Raw genomic sequence first — 21288 nt, 5'->3', positions numbered from 1 at the left:
TGCATTGATAAGTTATTTGTTGTTTTTTTATGCTAATACAGTTAAAAGTAGCAAATTATTTCATTTTCATGTATTATGAGAATTACATAAAAGTCATGTTTTTGTGTGACGTCACAATAAACTTTTTTGTAAATAAGGCCCCTCCCCCTTTTTCAAGCCTTAACAATGCTGCGAAAATAAATTTACTTTTGGCATCTTACATGTGACTTTTCTTATGCAAATTTATATATAATGTTGTACAACTTTTGCCTTCATGTTGATTAACTTTTAAAACTGAGCCTTAACTTTCAGGTCTCTTCACATCAATATTCTGATGCTGTCCGCCAGTCGCCCGTCATACCCCTAATATATTGAAACACAGTGGTGGTACAGAGATTTGGACAATTTATCATCTACAGGATGATGTCAGGATCACAAACAAATAAGAAAATCTGTTCAAGAACTTCAAGAAACTGTCCACTGAGACATAAAAACATGTACAGAGGCAATTTCAAAATACACACAAAGCAGGATTTGTCAAAGGTTTAAGACCCTAGGGCAAGAGGCTCAAGGGAGTTTCTGATCAAAATGTGTGTTGTATATTCGTGTACTTATTGTGAGTATTGTTGCCCTTGTTGTCATCTTTGTATAATATGTTTTACGGTGTGACCGTTGGGGCGAGCGCAGTTTATTTACTAGCAGAAACCTACACTTGTACTCAACTATACTGTCTATCATTCAAGAAAAGAATAAAACAAAACATTTCCCAAGCATCGGGATCGAGATTCCAAACTTCTCGGAAATGTCCGACAAAATCGGAAATACCCGAACCGTTGAAGTGACGAAAGTATGACGTTAGATAAAAAGTTCTGTTGACTTTGGACGCAAACGCTAGTTTTATGGAAAAAAGATTGCTTTAAATCGTTCTTTTCAAGTAAGTTGTTGCCATGTTTTAGCCACCATGTTGCTATGTTTTCCGAGTTTCACGGAAGCAACCGACATAACTTCGTCAAAAATTCGTAAGTTTCCGGTGACGTCATTTGTATCATTTCCGAATGGCAAGGTGAAGGCCGGTGTTGTGACATGGGGGTATTTTTTTGAATAAGGTAAGGCAAAATCATTTCGTTAAGATTTCGGTAAGAAACAATGTTCCTTTAATTTTTTTACTTTTTTTGATTTATTCGCGCAAAGGACGTTGGGTAGTGCAGGAATTCTGGGAAGGTTGCACAGAGAAATTTAGCTGACGTATGTACAGATTTCAATCCGAATTTCCTCTGTTCATACACGTTAGTCTATTGAGCTCGCTTCGCGAGCGTCGCTTAGCGACGCTCGCTATAAACTTTCACATTCTCCACTGGGCCACTTTCAACCAATTTGGCACAAAGTATTCTTGAACAAGGGAATAAACATGATAAAGGTTATAGGAAAAAAAGTTTAAAGAAAATGCAATGCCTCCTTCCTAAGGATAGTCCAGACATGAATGCTGTCTTGACATGTAAACATGTAGCAAATGTAGATTTAATTGTTATCATTGCCCTGGAGGATTGGGTACAAAGCCCCGAAAGGTAGGGCAACAAAAGAGATAGAGATTTTAGCTCAGTCCTGAGCAAAAAACTCAAGTGAGTTTCTCTTATCACCTGTTGTCTGGCCCAGAAAAACTTAAATTTATGTGGAAGCATCCTAGGGTAGTGTATATTGTAAATTGTTCAAATCCCCGGGGGTAGGACTGGGCCACAATAGGGATTCAAAATTTTACATACACTGTAGAAATATGAAGGAAAACACTTTAAAAATCTTCTCAATTAAGAACCACTGGGCCAGAAAAGCTGAAACTTATATGGAAGCATCCTAGGGTAGTGTAGATTGTAAATTGTTCAAATCATGACCTCCTGGGGTAGGGCAAGGCCACAATAGGGAACACAAGTTTTTAATTGAAAGATATAGGACAATACTTTAAAAATCTTCACAGGAACTACTGGGCCAGAAAAGCTGAAACTTATGTGGAAGCATCCATGGGTAGTGTAGATTTTAAATTTTCCAAATTATGACCCATGTGGTAGGGTTGGGTCACAATATGTATTACAGTGGGGGTGGTGGTGGTAAAGAACAGCATAGTCAAAGCTACTCAGGTGAGCTACGCCTCTTGTTTAGTACAGTTTAGTGTACACATGTATATTGAGTATATTCAATGTTTTGTAGTTGAATATGGAAATTATTTCATGTGTGGGACATGATATTTTGTCTCGTTAGTGAAATAAATTCCATATTATTCAAATACGAAACATTGAATTTTCTGTTTATTACATTTTCTTTGATTTTCCCTTTGTCTACCTCTTTTTTGTAATGTAGTTGTACGCTACATGACGTCAGAGTTGAGCGGTCGCTACGTCAGCTTAAAGTAAAAAACACTGTAAACATAAATTTCAGCAATTAACATATTTGGGGAATGTACGCAGTCTTTATCTCTGTCAGAATGGTTTATTAACTTGTTCTCAATCTTATAACAGGCCAAGGAATATTTTTTACAACATTCCTTGTAATGGAAAGGAAAATCTCGAGTTTTCTCACACTTCTGGTATTTGTCACACTGTGATAGAATATCATTTTATTTAATGAATAAATCACAGTATTTCACTGTTTAAAATGTAATAAATTGGTGTATCTAATGTACATTTCAAAATTCTCAAAACACAAATGAATTTTTTAGCTGTAAGTGCTTTCTATTACTTCATGGCTTTTTAATTCAGACAAATACAAAATTCGATCAGTACTGAAGACAATATTCTGTATTCATTGATAAATTTATTTTACATGACCTTCTTAACTTCCTTGACATCAAAGAATGGAAACTAACATTATAATACACACTATTTCAAATGCCTTAATATTTCACTCTATTTATAGGTGATTTTGACAAAGAAGGTTTAAAACCTTTGTGGACATGGATTTTGAAACTTCTTAAAACTCTGGAAAGATGAGGAAAAGGAACCATTCAAATGGATCATGTTTGACAGGGTTATCACGGTAATATTGAAGATTTTGAACATGCATGCAAAAAATAGGTATGATATTGCATATTACAGTGTATATTAAGAAAAGTTCAACACATGCATTCATTAACTGACATGTATTTAAAGTATGCCCTTTGTCCACAAAGAAATTTTAAAATCGTTTTATGAGGCTGATTGTATGAAATGATAGATAAATCGGCAGAATGCTTCACTTTTTTCTTATTTATTTAATTCGAAAATGAACATATGAAAATGTACATGTCACATTGGGGAAGATGTTCAGTATTTTTAAATTGGATGTTGGAATTTGTATCTCAAATGGGAGGATGGCTTTTCAAAGAAGATTTAGGTTTTGATTGAGATCAGCGATTTTCTTCAAGAATGATGCATTTGATATTACTATTAACAAATTTGAACAACTCCTAATATCCAGAACTTACAAATGCATGTACATTGTACTTTTGAAAACTGATTCTTGTTAGGTACATTCATATTTGTCCCAAACCAATTGAAGGCAAAATATTTTCAGGAGAATGGTTAGACTAAATGACACAATGACAATCTCATATTCATGCAAAACTTTGCAGTCATTTCTGCAGATTCAGATCTGCACATTTAAAGCAGTGGATACATGAGTGTTTTTTTCTGGAATTCCTGACAAGAAATGGCACAATTAATTCACAAAATATTCATGTATCCACCCCGATATACTACCCCATGGAGATCCGGGTTAGAATAGGTCCTCAGTACCCCCTTGCTTGTCGTAAAAGGCGACTAAATGGGGCGGTCCTTCGGATGAGACCGTATAAACCGAGGTCCCGTGTCACAGCGGGTGTGGCACGATAAAGTTCCATCCCTGCTCAAAAGTCGTAAGTGCCGAGCATAGGCCTAAATTTGCAGCCCTTCACCGGCAATGGTGACGTCGACGTCTCCATATCAGTGAAATATTCTGGAAAGGGACGTTAAACAGTATACAATCAATCACCCCTATATACTGATTTGACACTGGCTGCATATTTTTTTTACACAGAAATATAATCTGACTTAATATTGTGACTTCTTTTTTGAATGACCCTCACCTAGGGATTAGTCACACTTTTCATGTGTAGAATGTAATTTTCAACATGTTTAAAGAAAATATGGTTATATTTTACTTTCAATTGACATGTCTCAGAGGAGCATCATGGTCCATATAGGCTTATAGTCAATTATAAATCTGAGTACATTTTACACAATTTATTGTGCTATTATTTTAAAAGTTATTAAATTTTATGTATACAACAACAGAATGATGTAATATGCTGGAAATTCCTTTTTAAACGCAAGGAATTTATTATTGCAATTTTGCATGTAGCATCAATTGCAAAATAAAATGTTTCACTTTTATTTTATGGTACTAAAACCCATGCACATTCACCTTATCAACCGACCATTCACAAATATATATTCTTGCGATTTAATGTTTTTAAGAGCTATTTTGCAATAATAAGTACTCACAAAAAATAAGGAATCTGCAGTATGCACATGTATAATCTTTGTATTGATGTTTGATTTTTTTTTTCCAAATCCAGATCATGCATTTATAAAAGATGACTGCATATTAGCACTACCTTAAGATTGGAGTTGAGACCTTGTATTTTTTACACAGAAAATAAAGAACAGTTGCTGAATGAAACAGATACTCACAGAAGCAAATGTAATGAGCCCAAAATAATGGTGATCAATTTTGAATGATTTTCTTCTCTGGTTGAAATGTTATTGAAATGATACGTACTGATCCAATTTTAGAAGTGTTTGACAATGAATACTAAGTATTTTGTTGTATTGTATATAAGTATAATGGCTTATTTTAAAACTGTATAAAGCTTGCAATGTTTATATCAAATGTAATGATATTGTGTAGGAATCAATTTTTTTAAGGATAAAAGATGTAATTTTTTTCAATCAGAATTTCCTAAAAAGACTTTCTAATGTAAATTTATGTATGAATAACAGAAGTTTATAATCTTTTCTTTTAATGTCATTGAAATACTGTAATAATGAACTGCAATTTTACACAAAAAATGTTTTAACATGAAAGTTTCAAATTTCAAGGTTTTATGAAGTTTGAATTGCAGCTCATATTGCTTTTTATTGAATTATCTCCCTTAACCTTAGATTTGTTCAGCATTCTATGTAATAAATTTAATTTTGGAACATGGGAAAGGTCTTGTTTTGAGCTCTGCTGATTTTAACTCAAGCAGAGTAAATGTGTTTAATACATGTTCATGTATATCTGTAAATAATTGATCTTCCCACAGAGTTATTTCCCTTGTTCACAATGTAAAAATAACTATGAATGATATATGCATGACTATTTTACAAAAAGCAAACAGATAAATTTATTTTATATGTTTTAGAAATGTCCACATTGTGTCTAGAATCTGCTTTTCTTACAAGTATTAATGATGTTGAAATAAACTGTGCTAATATTAAAAAGTATATTTTTATATCATGACATGATTATATATTGAACCCTGTTCATTGGAGCTGTGGCCAGAAATGTTTGGCTAATACAGCTAGGGGTTCAAAATATTTCACAGAGTGAGATTAAAATACAGAAATAATATTTTAAATGGTAAGACACATATTTAGAAAACATCTTGTTGGCTCTTTTTTCAAGTATGATCTCAGTTAAAAGGAATTAGATCCGGTTGTATCAATATAAACTGTTGATACAACCGGGTCCTGGGTGTAAAAAGAGCTTACATGTACATGTATATTTTCTAGATATTTATTTAAATGCTGTTGGGTCAATGAAAAAGGCACAATGTGAAGAAATGTGAACATTTTTATCCAAACTTGACTTTTATCCAAACTTGACATTGGGAACAGGGATATACTAAGTATGTGTAAGATCATGATCAAATGACTCCTACATGTAACAGTCAGCTACATTTAAAAGAGTTATGTTTTGAAGTATGCTAAATCATTCTAGGTATGACTAGGAATTAAGATTTGTGTGTGTGTGTTTCCATACATGTTTTTTTAACCCCCCCCCCCCATTTTTTGTGTTTTTATGATTCTGACTAAGGGTGTTGGTATTTAACACCCCACCCCCACCACTCATGTGGACAAAGTGGACAAAGAATTCCTGGAACCATCCATGCCTTCAATAAAAATATCCTAAGTGCTCTGGAAAATTTATTTAACCCTAGAGATAGGGTTTAAAATAAAGAAGTATGAAAATGGGAGAAAAAAATATTGAGAAGCAGGATGAATGGGTCTCATCCCTACTTTCCAAATAAAAAGAAGTTGGAAAAAAGAAGAACTTGTGTTTGTTTCGGGGGGGGGGGGGGTAATTTCCTCCATGTCTAACCAACTTGACATGTTAAGGGATCCAGGTTCTGAGTTTCTGAGTCATTTAGATTGCATGTAATTCATGATCAGTATTCAGATAAAATATTTTTGTATCATTTAATATTCATTTGATATATACTTATAGCACTAGCTCTGAAATCCTCCAAGCCCCCACCCCCCTTTCCATGCCCGGATGGATTTATTGGATAATGGAACCCTAAGTGTTAAATGTTCCTGAACCATGATGACGAAAATCTTGTTAACATTTGATGTGTATCTTTAACTGTATGAAGGAATTGCTCGTAACTGGTTTGTCAAAATCTGAGTTGTATACAGAAAACAGACTATAGGTGTGAACACTCTCCTTTACTGCGAACCTAATGACCTTTGACTTGTTCAAGAGAAACCACGTGATGATAATTTAAATAATAATAACATTAGTAGGGGTGCATGGGCGTCGGAAGCAAATTAAAAGTGGGGGGATCCTAATCGAAAGTGTGTGTGTGTGGGGGGGGGGGGTAAATTAACCCCAAAAAATAAATCAAAATTACCACTGTCTATATACTGGTTAAGCCCCCCCCCCACCCTCCGGTCTCGACGGCTATGCCATTTTAACAGCGTATTGACGTCGCGCACAGAATTGAGGCTGATTGTATAACGTCAAAATATACTTTTTTACGTTATTGCATACGTAGTTTAAGCATAAAAAATCAAAGGCGTAACAAATTGGACTAGACATCCAGTTTTAGCTCCCGTTTTCCTAAAAATCTTTTATTTTAAGTGTTTCTTTAAATACCAAATTTTATTTGTTTGCACATTATAAAAATAAGATTTTATTTGTTGCAACTTGCTTAATTTTTTTAAAAGAATTATTTGATTAACTCTTGATTTGCACATTTCATTTATCAACTTAGTTTTACGAAAAGAACCTGTTATATCAAAAAAAAAATCTTTACCAAACATTCTATCTTTTCTTGTGAATTGACAAGATCACTCTAATTACAGAACCCTTTCGATTTTACAAACAGTCGAAATCGACCAGTAAATTGGAAAATTTTCAAAAAAATTGTGTGACATCAGCACCGGACATAAGAAAAGCATCGTACTTATTTGCAGAAAAATCTATGTAGCCAAAACGATAAAATGACCAAAAATACTAAAGCCCGTCGTTTACAGTGTTACAAAGTACGCAATTTCAAACCCCAATACTATGCGCGACATCATTACGATTCTTTGTTTTAAACATCTATCGTAAGTACTTTTCATTTAAAAGAAAAGTTTTTTAGGCGCTTAAAAGCACTCTTAAGGTTTCGTCAAAGGTCAACAGGGCTAAAAAATTATTTTTACAATAGCTCCAAAATTATGTGTGGTATAAAGTCAAAACGTTTATAGTTTATAAATATATCATTGATTAATAGATAGAAAGTATCGTTTGACAACAAATATTTTTAAAAAGATATTTTTTGAGAAAAATTGTATCAGGAAATGTGCATAAGTAAAGAAAAATGCACCTGCTTAATTCTTTCTTTTTTGTGAAAACCATCATTGAAGAAATGATATATGTTTATCATTGAAGGGCAAGTTGGACGTGAATGGTCTCTGAAAGGCGGTTATTGAAAGCATGACATGTATAAAGACAAGACCCCTATAAAAACGCCATTTGAAATGTACTTTCACTTTCAAGTCTTTTTTTTTGGACAAAATAAACAGGGAAAACAACTTTCCAGAGGCTATCCAAGTCCAACTTGCCCTTCATTGTTAAACATATTTTGTTTCTGCAATAATGGTTTTCTCTAAGAGTGCGGAATTAATTAGGTGTATTTTTTGAAAATATATGCATTTTTAAGAAGAATTTTTCTCAATTAACATTTTTCCAAGTATTTTTTTAATCAAGTGATACTTTCTATCTGTTCATCAATGAAAATTTATAAACTGCAAAAGTTTTTACTTTATACCCCACATAGTTTTGGGGCTATTGTAAAAATAAATTTTTGGACATGTTTACCTTTGACGAAACCTTAAAGAATTCTCTAATAATTGTATTTTACAAGTATACGTATTTCTAAGATTCAAAAGTACTGTATAAAGGGAAATTTTCGCCCCCGTTTTATTTTCGCCCCTTTCGCCCTACCCTCATTTGGTCGAATTTAAAACGGGGCGAATTCAAAGAATACAGTATAATTTCTTAAACAAAACTATGACTGGGCCAATTTAAATCGGGGCAGAATTGTTTGCAAGAGTGAAAGGGCGAAAATAACCCTGTATACAGCAAATATAATAATGATGATTTATAGTGTTACATTAACATTTAGAGGCTTATGTATCAAAGTTGAAATAAATCAATCAATTCTTAATAATGTCTTAGAGTCAGATAATTTTTACTTTGAATTTATTTCGAAATTGTTGATTTCTAATTTCATTCAGTGTTGAGTTAATGAAGGAAAATATATATCAAAATTCCATAATTTAAAGATAGCTAATAAAAACACTGTACAACACCATAACATAACAGGCATTAACTAAATTAAAAACAGAACACCTTTCATTGCTATATTTTAAATTGCAACTTCTAAACAAACGTTTATGACAATTCATGACAATTCATATCAAGTTCAATAAAATCGATACTTAAACAACAGTGAAATATGGAATACGTAACAGTTAGCCAATCACTTTTCAGACATTGATTAAGGTACGATACATATATTTGGCTGTTGAAAGACCATTTAGCAGAATTTCACAGATTCACAAGAACGCTGCAGGTTTTTTTTTTGCGCAACAAAGAATGAGGAATCAGCGGGTTATCACTTTAATTGTCGGCTTCTTAGCTTTATCTAAAGCTACCATTATTTCTCAAAAATATACAGCGAAACTTGACTTTAATGATAAGAAAACAAACTATGAACTTTTAGGGGAACATAATGCCCATTCATTGACCGAGTGTGCCGCGATGTGTCAAAGGGAGTGCGTCGTCTTTGGTTTTAATCCTGAAATGAAGAAATGCCGTACCCACAAGAAAAGTCTAACGTCTGGGCTGTCTGAGGAGGCCGGTTGGAGATACTACTCGGATAACGGTATTTTTATTCTTGCTGTTTGCTTCTCTGGTTTATTTTAAACCACTGTTGATTTTTTTCTTTGACACTTATTTTTATGTAGTATAAACAATTGTATCTTCAAAATAATTGATTCTAATGACATTCTCATCTCTTTCCTGAAGTTTTTTCTTTTATATAAAGGTTTTTAAGTTTAAATAATTTTTTCCAATTTGAGATTTATTGAATTATAGTGTGTGATTTTCTATTTTCTTAATATCTCTTAGCATGTAATGGAAAACATAAGATAAAATATCTACACCGTAAGTATTTAACAATTTTCATTTAAGCTTTGTGACAATGATCAGTCCAAACCATTAGAAAATTCAACTTTTTTATTAACTAAATAAACGAAAATGAGCTCACTTTAGCTATATCTCGAAATTGCTATCTTAAAAACGACTGTTTCTGAAAGCTGAGACGTGAATCCTGAAAACAGCTAGCCTGTGCCACGGAGGATAAAACTACTTCTCTCTCTCTCTCTCTATATATATATATATATATATATATATATATATATATATATATATATATATATATATATATATATATATATATCCAAAATTTAAATAATGTCTCAGTAATCGGATAACAATATTAAAAAAAGGTAAAAAGAAAACACAACAATCCTCAGTTAAGCTTCAGCGCTTTAATTTGCAATCTTAAGAAGCTTACAATAGACTATTGTAAGCATCTGAAGATTGAAAATATATATATATATATATATATATATATATATATATATATATATATATATATATATATATATATATATATATATATATATATCCTCTCACTTCTTGTTCATATACATTGTATGATTTTGGTATTTTTTTTTTTGCTAGATTTTTCTAGTATGCCCAAAGATTGCAAAGATCTTCGAGATAACGGACAAAACATTACAGGGGTATATGATATATACCCCTACGGTACACTAACAATACCTGTTAGTGTTTTCTGCAACATGACCATAATGGGCGGTGGATGGACGGTAGGTTGAAAAATACTTAATATAACTAATTGTTTTGTTGGTTTTCAGGATTGCAGGATTGTATTGTAGTTTATATCATAACATATGGATTCTATGATTATTCGAGGCCATATATTGAATTATAATGTATGTTAATTTTCAAAGGCAATTCAGAAACGCGTAGACGGATCTGTGAGCTTTGACAGGAATTGGACAGAATATAAAAATGGTTTTGGTTCACCGAAACAGAATGTCTGGGTTGGTAAGTGTAAATCGCTTTCAAAAATGAACTTTTTATTCATTCAATGTTTCAAGAAAAAAATGACAGGTAAAAATTTAAAGCGTACTAAAGATATGAGGAATATCATTTAGCGGCATATCTTTATGAGACCAAGTTAACATTATTGTCTACAGCTAAGGAAACAAATTGAATTTCCATTACGGAAGATTCTTATTTTTCAAAGAATTAATTCCATTGCAGTGGACTTTTACAGCTGATTTTAAATATTTTAATGCAGGAAATGACGTAATTCATCAATTAACCAAAGAAGGTACCTCATCCTTGTATGTGAACATAACTTTACAAAATGGTACAACGCTGTATGAAATATACGACGAATTCTCTGTCTCCAACGAAGCAGGAAAATATCAACTATTTCTTGCAGGACCTGTCTCAGGAACCTTAGGTAAGTGTATCTACGTTAGGTTCTTAAAACTAGCTTAAAATAACGTATTTTATTATCATACTAATACTTTTATGCATTGAAATGTTATTAAGTTGTTGAAAAAAAGATTCCAATCTAATTAAACATGTTTAATATTTCAAAATATAATATTCAAATACTATTCACAAATTCAGTAGACATTGAATTTGTTATTGTCATGTAGCTGAAATTTCCATCTATATATTTTAAATACAAAGAAAACTTAAATTATATTATCATTTTAAACAAACAAATCCAGTAATTACATTTGCTATTCAGCTTGGGTTTCCTGATATTTTTTTTAAAATTCACATTTTAACTGCTACAGAAGAAGTTTACAGGGAATAAGTGATCTATAATGTCGACATCTTCACACAAATTTGATGTTCAAAGAAAATTATTTGATCGGAAGCAAATTCCAAAACAGCAGAACCTGTTTTACATTTACTATGCCTTTTTTCTATTAAATAAAAATCTAGTCTGACTTTCAATAATTCACATTTTAACTACCACGGAATATGAAGTTTACAGAGCGTCATTAATCTTAAATGTCGAAAAGCTTACGAGAATTTGTTGATAAAAAAAATTTGATCGGATACATATTCAAATAAGAAGTTTAAAAAGCCATAATTAAAACAACTCAACGCGTTTCACATTTACAATACCTATGCTTTATTAAATGAAAATCTAATATTTTAAAACATATATAGGTACACTATATCTTATATAATCATAATTTTAAATGAGTTACTTCGCATTGCATCTCATACATTTTTAAAGGTACCGTCTCTGACATATATTAAAACCATGCTTTAATGGTGTAGTACGCCTGTGGTTTGTTGTAACACTAGAAAGGGGGCTACATGTATGTGAATTGCGCAGTGTTTTGTTGGCTTGTATTTTTTTTTATCTCTCTTTACAGGAAAACTGTGTATCTCAGACTAATACAGAATTAAGCTCAATTTGATGTAAATTAATAATTAGTAATTATTAACTATGTTATATATTTTCTCTAATCCAGCAAGTGTCAGTTTGATAGACACCGTTGATTCTAGGACTTTACTAAATAAATATTATCGCTTTTTACAGCACCTAAAGTCGTCTATCTTAGAAGTACCTCAGTATTATTATTATTAACAATTAAATTGAAGATCAATAAATCAATTAAATATGTGATACCTTTTGTTTGCTTCTACAGGTGACGCCATGTTAAACGCAGGTCATTTTTATTATGAATTATCTGGGATGAACTTCTCCACCCCAGACAGGGATAACGATGGGTCTCCTGATAACTGTGCTGCTGACGAAGACCATAGAGGAGGCTGGTGGTTTAACAGGTGCCACTTCGCCTTCCTTAACGGTCAATGGTCCCCGGAGAGATGGTACAGACCATGGGCTCCTACAGTAGAATGGGGGACATCAGTGAAGGGGACCACCATGATGATAAAACGTCACTAGGTAAACACCATTGAATCTTATTAACAAGATTTTTTCGAAAATGATTTGAAGAGGATTTTTTTAACATATGCCATTATATCTGTAAAGTATTGAAATATTGATTTTATTCTTTTTTTATTTTTAACAGATAAAAGACCATCCATGAATTAAGGAAACCTTCATGATCAAAGAGACGATTTTAGATTTATCTTCCTTGCGGGGTTATTTTTTTCTTAAATAATAACTTACAACAACAAACTTGTACACAATTATGTTTTCAGTAAAGGAAGGAGGGGGTTGAACTATTCTTTAAAGCAACAATTATTTAATTTTTCTACTGCATGTATTTAGTACATTGTATGTGTTGTAATAAAATTTCTAATTAGAATTATTTCGTTCATATTTCAAAATACTGAAAAATGAAGATGAAGATTTCTGGACAGAGACCCAGATGTAAATTGCTTTATTGTTAAACCCACTGCAGTGGACCCTGTTCAGTCCGACACATGGGCAATACGCTTTACTGTGATTTCGGCCATTCAATTTCTCATTTCTATTTATGTCCATGATCTTTATACGTTGCAAGTGTACACCGTGTTCATTCCAACACGTACATTGGTAATCTGCTCCCCTTGTATGTTGGATAAGTACTAAAGATTGTTAAATTAAAAAAAAATAATAGGTATATTTGATGTTTATGTTTAACAGCATTATACGTCTAAGATTTCGCTTGTCTTAAAACATATCCCTCTCTTTTTTATCCATGCAGTATTTTGAATGGATGAGTATTTATTATCCATTAATCTACTAAACAAAAACCGCTTAAAGTGATGTTATTGCTTTTAATATTATGATGGAAATAAAATTATACGATAAATATATGTTAAAAGGTTGAATTTTACGTGTGGCAAGAAATGCAATGATGGTACATCCCTAGGCCTGACAGGTCTACGATTTTTTAAGGGTATTTGATTGTTATTTACGTAAAGGATAATTCAAACGTTTTAAAAAATAAATCAATTTTGCAAAACAAGAAATATTTGAGAAATTAAAAATGCAAGAAGTGAATCATTATTTTTTTTTTAAAGATGTAGTCCGATATATGCATCGACATGTGTAAACACATTTTCAAAACTTGCGCTGGCGCATTACTCTATATGCTTGCAAATATCTTTGCAATTATGCGACCAAATCTTTATGGAAATATTTAATCTACATTTTTGAACTTGTAGTCAAATAAATCGGAAAAGTTTTAGGATGTGATGGTAAAAATTCAAGATGTGTTTGTGAAACAAAGATGCTCTTGTATTGCATCTTATGAGGAATGTTGTCATTTACAGTTGAAGAGAAAACTATTTTCAGTATCAAAAGAAAACAATCCTCACAATGAGTCCATCTTCGAAAAATAATAGCTATAAAAACAGCAACAATTCAATAATTATGACCAACATTAGAGATTTTCAAAAGTAGGTCAAACTGGACAAGGTCAAGGAGTTAATAATAATGATGTCCAAAAGAATTTCTCAAGGATACACAGATGAAAAAGAAATGTCACGGAATCAACCATTCACAAGTTATTACCAAAAGGAGGTCAAAGTCTGATGTACAAATAAAAGTATTAAAAATTAAAATAAAAAACAAAATTGGTATTCAAGAGATGCTCTTACCACAAGAAATTAACCAGTAAAATAGTTAACCCTCAGCATTATATATTCAGTAAATAAGTCTAAAGTTAACGTTTTTGAAAAGCAGGTCAAATCCAGAATTTCAAGGTCAAATGTCATTATTGCTTGTACCCAAGAGAAGGTCTTATCAAAATATGAGCTTGAGGAGTATGATATCACTTGATTTAACCGTGTAATAGCTATGGTTAAGGTTAAAATTTTGAAAAAAGGTAAAAGTGAGTCAAACATAACGATCAAAGTAAAAAATACTTGTACTTTAGGAAACGTTTTTACACGTGGAATACGCCTATGGAATATTAAAGCCATAGTTCATATGACCAAGGCTTAAATTCCAAAATTAAAGTCAAAATAAAGAAAAAAATTAAACCTAAGAATAGGTCCTTTTATATTATATACCGGTACACCTGTGAAATATGAAATCTATAGCTCAAACCAATTAAAGGCTGTAGTCAGGGCTAACTGATTTCCGCACTTACAGATAAATCATGAAAAAAATAACAAACAAACAAACAGATGGACCGACCGTCACAGCAAAATATATTTGTCCCATATTTTTGGATAACAGATAGAAATTGTTAAAAAAAAAAACTTCCTGCTAAAATTTTTGTACGTATGGTGAGACGAGAATGGCATAAGTTTCCTGGGGAAGATAACGAAACAATACAAGGGCACCGCTAAGCGGAGCATCCCCTCGCGGATGGACATATTATGTACATATGGATCATTAAAGGCAAAAAATGAGAAATAAGGTCTCTCTCTCTTTACACATATCTATTTGCACATACACAGATTCTCACTTTCAAATTATAGCAAGTATTTAACCCTCTTCCCCACAGTCACACATTTTAACGCGTATACCATTTCATATTTCTAACGCAAAATCACACATTCACCTTTTCGTGACAATCACACATTACAGTAAAACTTGTTTAGTACAAACACGGATATTACGAATTTTAGGATATTATTAGCTATATGAATTTAATGAATTTCTTAAACGGTTATAACGAAGTAATTTTATAGGTCTCAGCGACTTCGTTATTATTGTGTTTTGCTGTATCATGCACTTAAAAAGTTTTTTTCATTATTAAAATATCATGTTATATTATTTATGCTAAACTTCAGAGAAACTTGAATCATGCTATAAAGTGCTTGTCGGGAAATGGTAAAGTCATATTTCTATGATGTGAATATCAATGTATAGTGCATAACAATTCAGTAAGTTGTAAAGAGTTAAGGTCTGTTTTATGATTTCAAGGAATTGAACAATATTTTACCTTGTGCTGAAATCTTTACTCTGATACTGGAGGTACAGTAAGGCCATAATAAAGATATTCCTAGATTCTCATCCCCGCCCGCCCCGATTTTAAACCCCCGCCTCGATTTTTTTTAATTTCTGTTTTTCTTCGTCTTAATTCTGATTGGGATTGGTATTCATCTATCATTTTACTTTCGTTTTAAATCCCGCGAATGTCAACATGATTTTGACAGCTGAAAAGATAGTAGTTGCTGTAATCAAGCGTATATATTTTAAACAAGGGTCATTGGTTGAAAAGATTGGTGATGATGTGTAGTAAGAGATAATGGAACCTTTACTCTGACTTTTATTCTGGTATTGTAGATAAAATTACAGCGATTGACTAGGTCAATAAAAAATCTGCAAAATTGAAAAAATATAAAATAAAAGCCGCCCACCCGCCCCGATTTTTAAAAAAAATTCGGATGAGAATCTAGCAATATATTTATTATGGCCTAAGTTGGAGAAATATAGTCAAGTGGTCCGAGTAATACGTGTAAACAATTCCTTTGTTTAAAACATCAGTGTTCCTGGTATATATGTGGTCTAGCAATCCACCATCTCTGTGTGTTGCAGAAGTAATGTGTTGCTTGAAAAATGGTTCAGACAGGGGTGCAAGGGGCTTATGTATAAGTAAATAAAGGTTAAAATCACCCAGTAGTATAACTTTCTCACTAGATATGAGTTCAGTCAGTGTTTGCATCAACTGTGTCATCTCTTGTCGTGAAACTCCGGGTTTGATGTAACATATAGCGATGGATATTTCATAGACTGGCAAATATAGTACGATAGATTCCAGTGAACTATTGTTAACTTCCATGTTCTCCTTCCTGACAACTGATATGGAATTCTTCACTAATGCAGCTACACCATGTTTTGATTGTTTTGGAAAAGTCCTGTACTCTTCTAATGAAATGTTGTTGGAATAGGTTTCTGTTAATCCTATGATGTGTGCAGCTTGAATTGTTCTATCAGCTTTTAGATCATCTTTGTGTAAGTTATACGACCTTATGTTGAGATGAGCAATGGTAATCTTGTTTTGTTGCAAGTCGTCAATTTCAATGGGCTGTTGCCAAGGTAAAAGTCTACTTGAAGTTAGCCTTTCCATTTCTGAAAGAGCTGTGTTGTTAACCTTAATTTTGTTTTCATCAAAGGTTGCTAAATGAAGGCCCATTAATGATCGAACTCGACTTAATCCAACATATGCCTGACCTGCTGTAAATCTTGCCCCATCAAATGAAAGTGAAACTTCATCCACAGTCTGTCCTTGGACTTTATGGATTGTTGCAGCCCAAGCAAGAGTAAGTGGGTATTGTGTTCTGTTTACTACAACGGTACACTCACTGCCCAGAGAAAACCTAGATGTTGTAACTTTAATTGGAACACCTTCTGTCTGATTGGAAGATGGTAGTGTGGATCTTGCTAATTTTCCAATTTTCTCATTTTGAAATTTAATGAATATCACGCCGTCCAAAGGATGATCTTTGTTTATTCTTATTGTAGAAATAATGCCATTAGCTCCATTCACTAATCCATCTGATATGTCCAAATTCTTCACAATAGATACCCTTGCTCCAACTGCAAGACGAAGCACAGAATGCAATCCACCTGTCAAGTAACGACTTTCAGGAATATGTAGTTTTCTTGCACCTTCAACATTAATGTGATCATGGCATTGGACTGTAATGGTAGCTGTGTCTGGGAATTCCTGTAACTTCTGTTCATTAAAGGCATTCACCTGTTGATTTGTTGGGAATATGTGCAGACAGTTGACAGATTCCTCTGAAATTCTTGAAGATAAGACCAATATATCCTCTCGGGTTTGGTTCCCAACTCTTACTCTATTCAATATATCTGCAAAAAGGGGGTCTCCCCGTTGTCTTTGTACTTCTGTTAGTTCAATATACTGAAAATGTTTTTCCCACAGGGATAAGGATAGACGATGCATTGGATTATTTGGAGCAGCAAATACAGGAGAATCTCCAACTGGTGGTAGTTGTAGTAAATCACCAACTGCTAATATTGAAACACCACCAAATGGGACATCTTCACTATTTTCATCCTTAATCTCTTTCAGTCTTTTATGAATGTTGATTAGTGTTTGTGCTCCAACCATAGATATTTCATCAATGATGAGTACTTTCAGATGTTGCAGTTTACATTTTAAAGAATTTTTTTTGTCATTTGAGAGAGGTATGTATTCATGGCGACTGTGCATTCGTGCTTCCTTGACTGGAAGGCTCAAGGCTGAATGGATTGTCATGCCTCCAATATTAAATGCTGCAGTTCCAGTTGGAGCTGTGAGGATGACACAAACTTGAGAGGGATCCTGGCCTGCTTCCTTTAAAGTGTGGATTATTCCATGGTATGCAGTGGTTAATGTGTGAGATTTTCCTACGCCACCCCCTCCGCTGAGAAACAGATGGAATGGCTGGGGATTTTGCTTTGATTTTATCTTCCAGCACCAATCTACTATAAAGTCATGCACCAGTCTTTGTCTTTCATTTAGCGTCTGAACCATACTATAATACTTGCTTGGGGGAATATATACATTGGAAAACTCCACAGAAAAAGGCTGATTTTGGTTCAATGACGAAGTGACATCAAACTCTGGGTAATTCTCTGATGGATCCGAGTCTTGTGCTATAAGATTTCCTTCGTCATCTTTTTCTTGTTCTGTCTGTGCTGCTAATGTATCCCATGCATGTTGTGGAGAATTTTCTTCCGATATCGTAATGTCCATCAGTTGTTGAAGTTGTCCTTCATATTCTTCAATCTTTTCCACTATTTGTGCAGATACCATGAGTAGTTTTTTCTAATATGACCCTTCATACTTCAATTCTTCATGGATGCGCCAAGGCAAGTACATCATAAGAAGTCTGTGACAATAACCCTCCGGGTCTTTGCCTCTTGGAATAGCATGGAATCGGATGAAATGAGGTGTTTTTAAAAGGTACATTACTCCAAGTTTGTTTTGGTGAGTAATTGTTGACCGCTTTTCGTTTACATTGTCTGCATCCTCTGAATCACTGTCCTGCCTGGAATTTGACCTTGTAAATACTGAGATGCAAAATCAGCGTAACACATGTTTTCAAGTGTCTTAGGCCTAGCTACATATCTGTCAATAATACTGATTTGGAAAATATCATTGGAATCCTCAGGTAATGATTCTAGGTCCTTTTTGGACTTGAGAAGTCTTGTTCTTTGTTCTGGTAGGTCTGTTGGCAGGAATGTAACCTTTCTATTACTCTCTCTCAGTGGAATGGATAACAGACGATATATTGCCTCATCTGTTGATATTTCTCTATGTGTTAAAAAGACATTTCCGAGTACTGAAAGTTTTTCTTTAATGTTCATGTCTCTTTGTTTACACTGCTTTGATGCTTGCTTGAGTAGTTCACTCATGGTTCTCTCTGATTTGCAAAGGTAACTTGTAACATACATTACACATGCGTAAGTGTCCAGCACAAACTGAATATCCATATTGGCTCTCCACGTCTGCAAAAATAGAGAGTGGTAATTGTTAATGAACTGTTCATGAGCTTCTCTCTTAAGAATCACCATGTGGTGTTTTGTGCAGATTTGTAGGGCTTCAATATATAAATCCACATTGATACCAGTGAATTGAAGAAGTAATTCTAGAGTTAGTGGTTCTGCAAGATTGTAGTTCATCATAGCTTCGTATACTGTTTGTAAGATGTTCTTCATAGCTGTCAGTTTAAGTGAATCTGTGTCTGAATCTGGAGGACGAGCGATAACAGTCTTTGGACTCAGTGGTCGTGGGAAAAAGAATCTGCAGGATGTATTCTTCTTCTTGCATGTCTGACTATGCTTGTGTGTTTGCAATGCTGTTACCAATTCGTGCATATCTGTTTTTTCATCGTTATCTGGGAGACTGCAAGAGATATGAGTGTCCACAAACTTGGCTATTTCTTCATCTGTATTCTTGTCAAGTTTAGGTGCATCTTTGACATGAAGAGCAACATGGAAATGTACACGTCCTCTTCCCTGGAATTCTTTTTTGGTATCATAATTTAGAACCTGGCCGATAGGATGAGGGGACCCTATGACTACCCCGTGGAAGAACTTTTGGAACATGTAGTCAATATGACGTACTGCAGTGACTGGATTTCTTTTAAGCCATACACTTTTTTTTTCAAAGTCCATTTCTTGAACTTGTTCTGTTGTTAAAGATTCTCCGTATTGTTGAGCGATGACTTGAATTATTTCTGTCCATCGGAATTCTGCAACAGAAAATGTTAAGAAAAAAGTATATGGACCAAGCTGACGAATCTTTGCTAAACAATCATACTGCATTTTCTGCCATGAAGCTGGAGATCCTCTTATATTCCGTAGAACCCTAAAGCCATCATCATAACTAATTAGTTTGTTGACTGAGTCATTATCTGTGACATCTTTGACTGTTGCACATCTACCATCAAGTGACATGGGTTTTTTCTTTCTAAGTGCAATGTTAATGGTCTGTAGAATTTGGGAGGCTTCTGTAATATACTGTGCATAGAATATATATGATGTATTTGATCACTACAGAGAAGCCTGGCATTGAAATATTTCTTTATTGATAATTTTGAGTCTCTTATGGTGTTGTAACCAAATCTACCCTTTGGAAATTCTTTTGGGAAAGACATTACTTCTGATTTTTCATCCCTGAAAAAGCTTATTGGTCGTTGGCCTTCTCCTGGGGCTATGTTAAATTCTAAATGTGGTCCATCAGCATTCTGTAGACAGGTATCAAAGTGTACTGCTGGATTTGAAGTGTCCTCTTCTTCCTCTGAATCTGTCATTTCTGTGTCATCCTTTGGTTGCTGAGGTTGTGGTAATGGGCCCTCTATTACATTGTTTGCATTTAATGTTCCCAACAATTCAGAATGATCAGAAGTATTTGTAGACTCCCAGTCTTTATTGAAGTTGACATCAGAATAGTGTTCATTGTGTCTTAGGTATTGAATGGCTTTGAAAAGAGACTCTGGTCGCACTGTTTGATAATTAACATGTCCAGTATAGTGCAATTGTCTTTTCAACTTTACAGCTACAATTCCAGAATTGGACATAGTTCTAGGCAGCATTGCACATACCTTTGAAAGATCAGTTGGAACATTAACAACTGCCCCTCTTATACCTTTTTGTGCAGCCCGTGGAAGGTTTACTATTTTCATAAAAGGTATACGCTTGGAAATAAGTTGGCACTCGAGTTCACAAAGATCCTGCAACTCTTCTGGAATAATGTCTAACTGGAGGTTATTTGCATGACATTGTGGTGGCATCTTGTTTTTTTGTAGATATCCTTTGCAAGTTTTACAAACAAATGTTGTGTTTTCTGAATTAGGTTGTGTTTGGAGACACAGTTGAAGGAATTCTTTGTTTGAATTTTTAAACATGTTATCTGTGATTTTTGATACTGTTTGATCATACGAAAGTCGCTTACAGGAGGCACACACACAAGTTGGACCTTTTAAACAAAGTTCTCTAAAGGCTTTCACTTTGTCTTTTTGTTCACGGAACACTGACATTCGTTTCTTTTCTTTATGTTTAATAACCTCTTTTTCTTGAGCAGTATGCAAATTCCTTTTCTGTCTAATATAATGGGCATTCCTTCTACGTTCATCCTGTTGTTTCTCTAATGTTTGTTGTGCTCTTGTCCACAACGAATGAGAGAGAAAAGGGCAAAACAAACTAACAAGGAGAAACAGACAGAACGTACAAAGAATGCCCAACAAATGAGAGAGAAAAGGGCAAAACAAACTAACAAGGAG

General features: G+C 33.6%; 1 protein-coding gene and 1 long non-coding RNA gene across 2 annotated transcripts; both read left to right on the top strand.

Moving 5' to 3' along the window:
* Positions 1 to 2797: 2797 nt before the first annotated feature.
* LOC134273117 (uncharacterized) lies at positions 2798 to 5322 on the top strand. The gene is made up of 2 exons (XR_009993354.1): positions 2798 to 3003; positions 4562 to 5322. It is a non-coding gene; the product is annotated as an uncharacterized LOC134273117 (long non-coding RNA).
* A 3957-nt stretch (positions 5323 to 9279) lies between these two features.
* LOC134273118 (angiopoietin-4-like) lies at positions 9280 to 12040 on the top strand. Its single transcript, XM_062755292.1, has 5 exons — positions 9280 to 9403; positions 10267 to 10412; positions 10557 to 10653; positions 10910 to 11077; positions 12018 to 12040. Exons 1-5 carry the CDS (start codon positions 9280 to 9282, stop codon positions 12038 to 12040), a joined length of 558 nt encoding a protein of 185 aa, XP_062611276.1.
* Positions 12041 to 21288: the final 9248 nt, after the last annotated feature.

Source organism: Saccostrea cucullata, unplaced genomic scaffold (genome assembly GCF_032062105.1).
Source record: "Saccostrea cucullata isolate Sc308-1 unplaced genomic scaffold, CSIRO_AGI_Scuc_v1 ctg8180, whole genome shotgun sequence".
Taxonomy (NCBI): domain Eukaryota; kingdom Metazoa; phylum Mollusca; class Bivalvia; order Ostreida; family Ostreidae; genus Saccostrea; species Saccostrea cuccullata.
Note: the sequence above shows the minus strand (reverse complement) of the source record. Positions and strands in the feature narration are given on the sequence as shown.